Source organism: Sardina pilchardus, chromosome 10, assembly GCF_963854185.1.
Source record: "Sardina pilchardus chromosome 10, fSarPil1.1, whole genome shotgun sequence".
Lineage (NCBI taxonomy): Eukaryota > Metazoa > Chordata > Actinopteri > Clupeiformes > Clupeidae > Sardina > Sardina pilchardus.
Genome location: NC_085003.1, coordinates 5,307,727 through 5,310,226, shown reverse-complemented (window position 1 = coordinate 5,310,226; position 2,500 = coordinate 5,307,727). Strand labels below are relative to the sequence as shown.

At 48.8% G+C, this 2,500-nt stretch overlaps 1 protein-coding gene across 1 annotated transcript in view; it reads right to left on the bottom strand.

The window, feature by feature from the left end:
- Nucleotides 1-2,500, bottom strand: part of megf11 (multiple EGF-like-domains 11) — a 109,744-nt gene that overhangs the window by 52,349 nt on the left and 54,895 nt on the right. Inside the window, exon 7 of the mRNA XM_062547879.1 lies at nt 1,534-1,670. Coding sequence (XP_062403863.1) covers nt 1,534-1,670 — 137 coding nt within the window. The remainder of the gene's footprint in view (nt 1-1,533; nt 1,671-2,500) is intronic.

Below are 2,500 nucleotides of genomic sequence, written 5' to 3'. Positions count from 1 at the left end.
TGGCGTCTGGAGACACCAGTGTTATTATACGATCCAGGCATAGGTGGGGGCTAATACAATCTCAGATTATTCCTGGTAGGTTAATTCTCCTGTCATGGATAAAATGAATGAGGGCAATTTAGGGGATTTTTTTTTTCGGAGGGGGGGAGAGAGAGAAATCGTGAGTGAGAGTGAGAGAGAAAGAGAGAAAGAGAGAGAGAGAGAGATGGAGGTTCAGGAAGTGTTTTGATCCCTCCGACGATCACTTAAACTCGACTAATAAACCTGGGGCCGTTCCGCTCTGCTCGCCGGACGAGTCGAGGGCGGAATGAAGAGATCCCTGGATCTCCTCTGACTCCTAATAAAACTCCATTAGGTGTAATTAATGGCGCGCCGCTATCTAAACCAGTGCGGCGCTCCGACATGAGGGTGAACGGGTGGAGCGGCGGGGGCAGGGGGAGACAAAAGCCCCGGTGTCACCGGCAGGATTTAATAACCTCCACCACCAGCGTAATGCTCACTGGGACATTAGTGAGGGGGGAATGTGTGGCCAGGGTTTTTTGGAAAGGGAGAAGGGGCTGTGTGTGTGTTAGGGTGCAATGCTCTGTTTACTAGCCCTATTTAGAGAGAGAGAGAGGGGCAGTGAGCGGGCAGGAGATTTGCCTGCATTGTTAAGGTAAAAAGCACAGCGTGTCAGCTAAAGCTGGCTTTCTGCAGGTACCGCTCCACTGAAGCAGCATGATCCCCTATCAAAAATAACGCACAGCACAAGTTCAGCACAACAAACTACATTTCCACAGTCAAAATTACAAATGGACAAGCACTGCACATTAGAAAAAGCATTTGTCTCACTCTGCTCTTTTATTTGCTTTAACTGCCTAAAAAACAATAAAAGAACACATTTCTCTTCCCCACGATACATTTAGATCTAGTTATTTAGAGAAGTTAATACTTGTTTTTATTTTGAAGTCTTTAGACGGCAGTTACTGGAAACCATATGGGCTCTAATTTGGAACAGTAAAATGCCCCCTCGAACAGGCTTTGGCATTGTGAGACCCACACAATGAAAATCAGCTGTGATATCAATGCCAGATAATGTCTTGACACAATTGCAGGGCGCGACCGAGCACAAATGGGTTGAGCAATTAGTCATGTTTCTGCGTGGGGACACTTGAGCCTTGCACTGACCCATACTGACCTACCCATGTTTTCATGTTGGGCCATGCACGTGGTGTTAGATTAGCTCTATGATTGTGCCCAGTCAGTAAATGACCTTTAACTGCTATACAGGACGGACTTGCCCTACAAATAAGATACTGTATGCACTCATGCTTCTACCTCTCATCTTTCCTGAAGTTGTTGCAGAGAGACATTTGATACCCTGAGCCGCATATTCAGTTTCGAGTCATGTTGATATGCTGTCGCCATGCTTTTCCCTCCATGTGTTGATTGATTCTGCCGTCACTTCTGATGCTTGTTAATGATCTCTCCTCCACGCTCTTGTCATTATCTGGGCTCTGCCCCATGAGGTGCTGTCCATGCCAGTGCACTTACCTGGTACCACTGTAGCCTGCCATGCACTCGCACTGGCCCGTGATGTGGTCGCACAGCCCGCCGTTGCGGCACGAACACTCTTTGGCGCAGTTGATGCCGTACTTGCCAAACGGGCACGGCTGGGCACACACGGAACCCTGCGGACCGAGCAGAGACGAGGCGCGTCAGTATTAGCTTTAGCAATAGGGGTTGGGGGGGGGGGGGGGGTGGGGGGTGGGGGGCGGCTGAGGGAGAGGGAAGGGGGCGGTGGGAGGTTGCGCGCTAATCCTTACAAATCCTATGGAAGGCATTAGTGTTTGCCCTGCCTCTTTAAGGGTTTAAAGAGGGTTTAAAGCGAGCCTAAGAGAGATGTTAAGTCAGGCTGTGGAAACTTCACATGGGCTGTTTTAATGAGGATGACTTCAGTGGGACTTTGGGGATGTTTTGGAGAAAGACAGAAAGACGGACTCCCCCTATGTCCCCGCGCCCCTCCCGCCTCTCCCGGGCCGTCCATCTATCTCGCCCACCCAGCTGGACTCCACTAACACACTCTGACCCACACTAACACACACTAAGTGCGTTTCCTCTCACACACACTAACACACACACATCCAGCGTATATATCCTCTGTCCTTCCTATTCCCTCTTCTCCTCTATTTTTCTTTATCGCTCCCTCATTCTCCTCCTCCTCATCCTCCTCCTCCTATCTCCCCCCAGCTTTTACCCTCTACATGTCCCTGCACTGAGAACCCCCCCTCTCTCACACACTCACAATCCCCTTGTTCATTCTCTCTCTCTCTAACTTCTTACTGTATCCCTCATTCCTCTCTTGTGCTAAATGTTTCACATTTTCTTTGTCTTCATTTCTTCAATAACGGCTTCCTTTTCTCTTTTGATGGTCTTTTACTGACAAATTTGCTCGTGCTATTAAACTATTTTATGTCTATCTCTAACTGTGCTTTGCTCTCTCTCTCTCTCTCACGGTCTC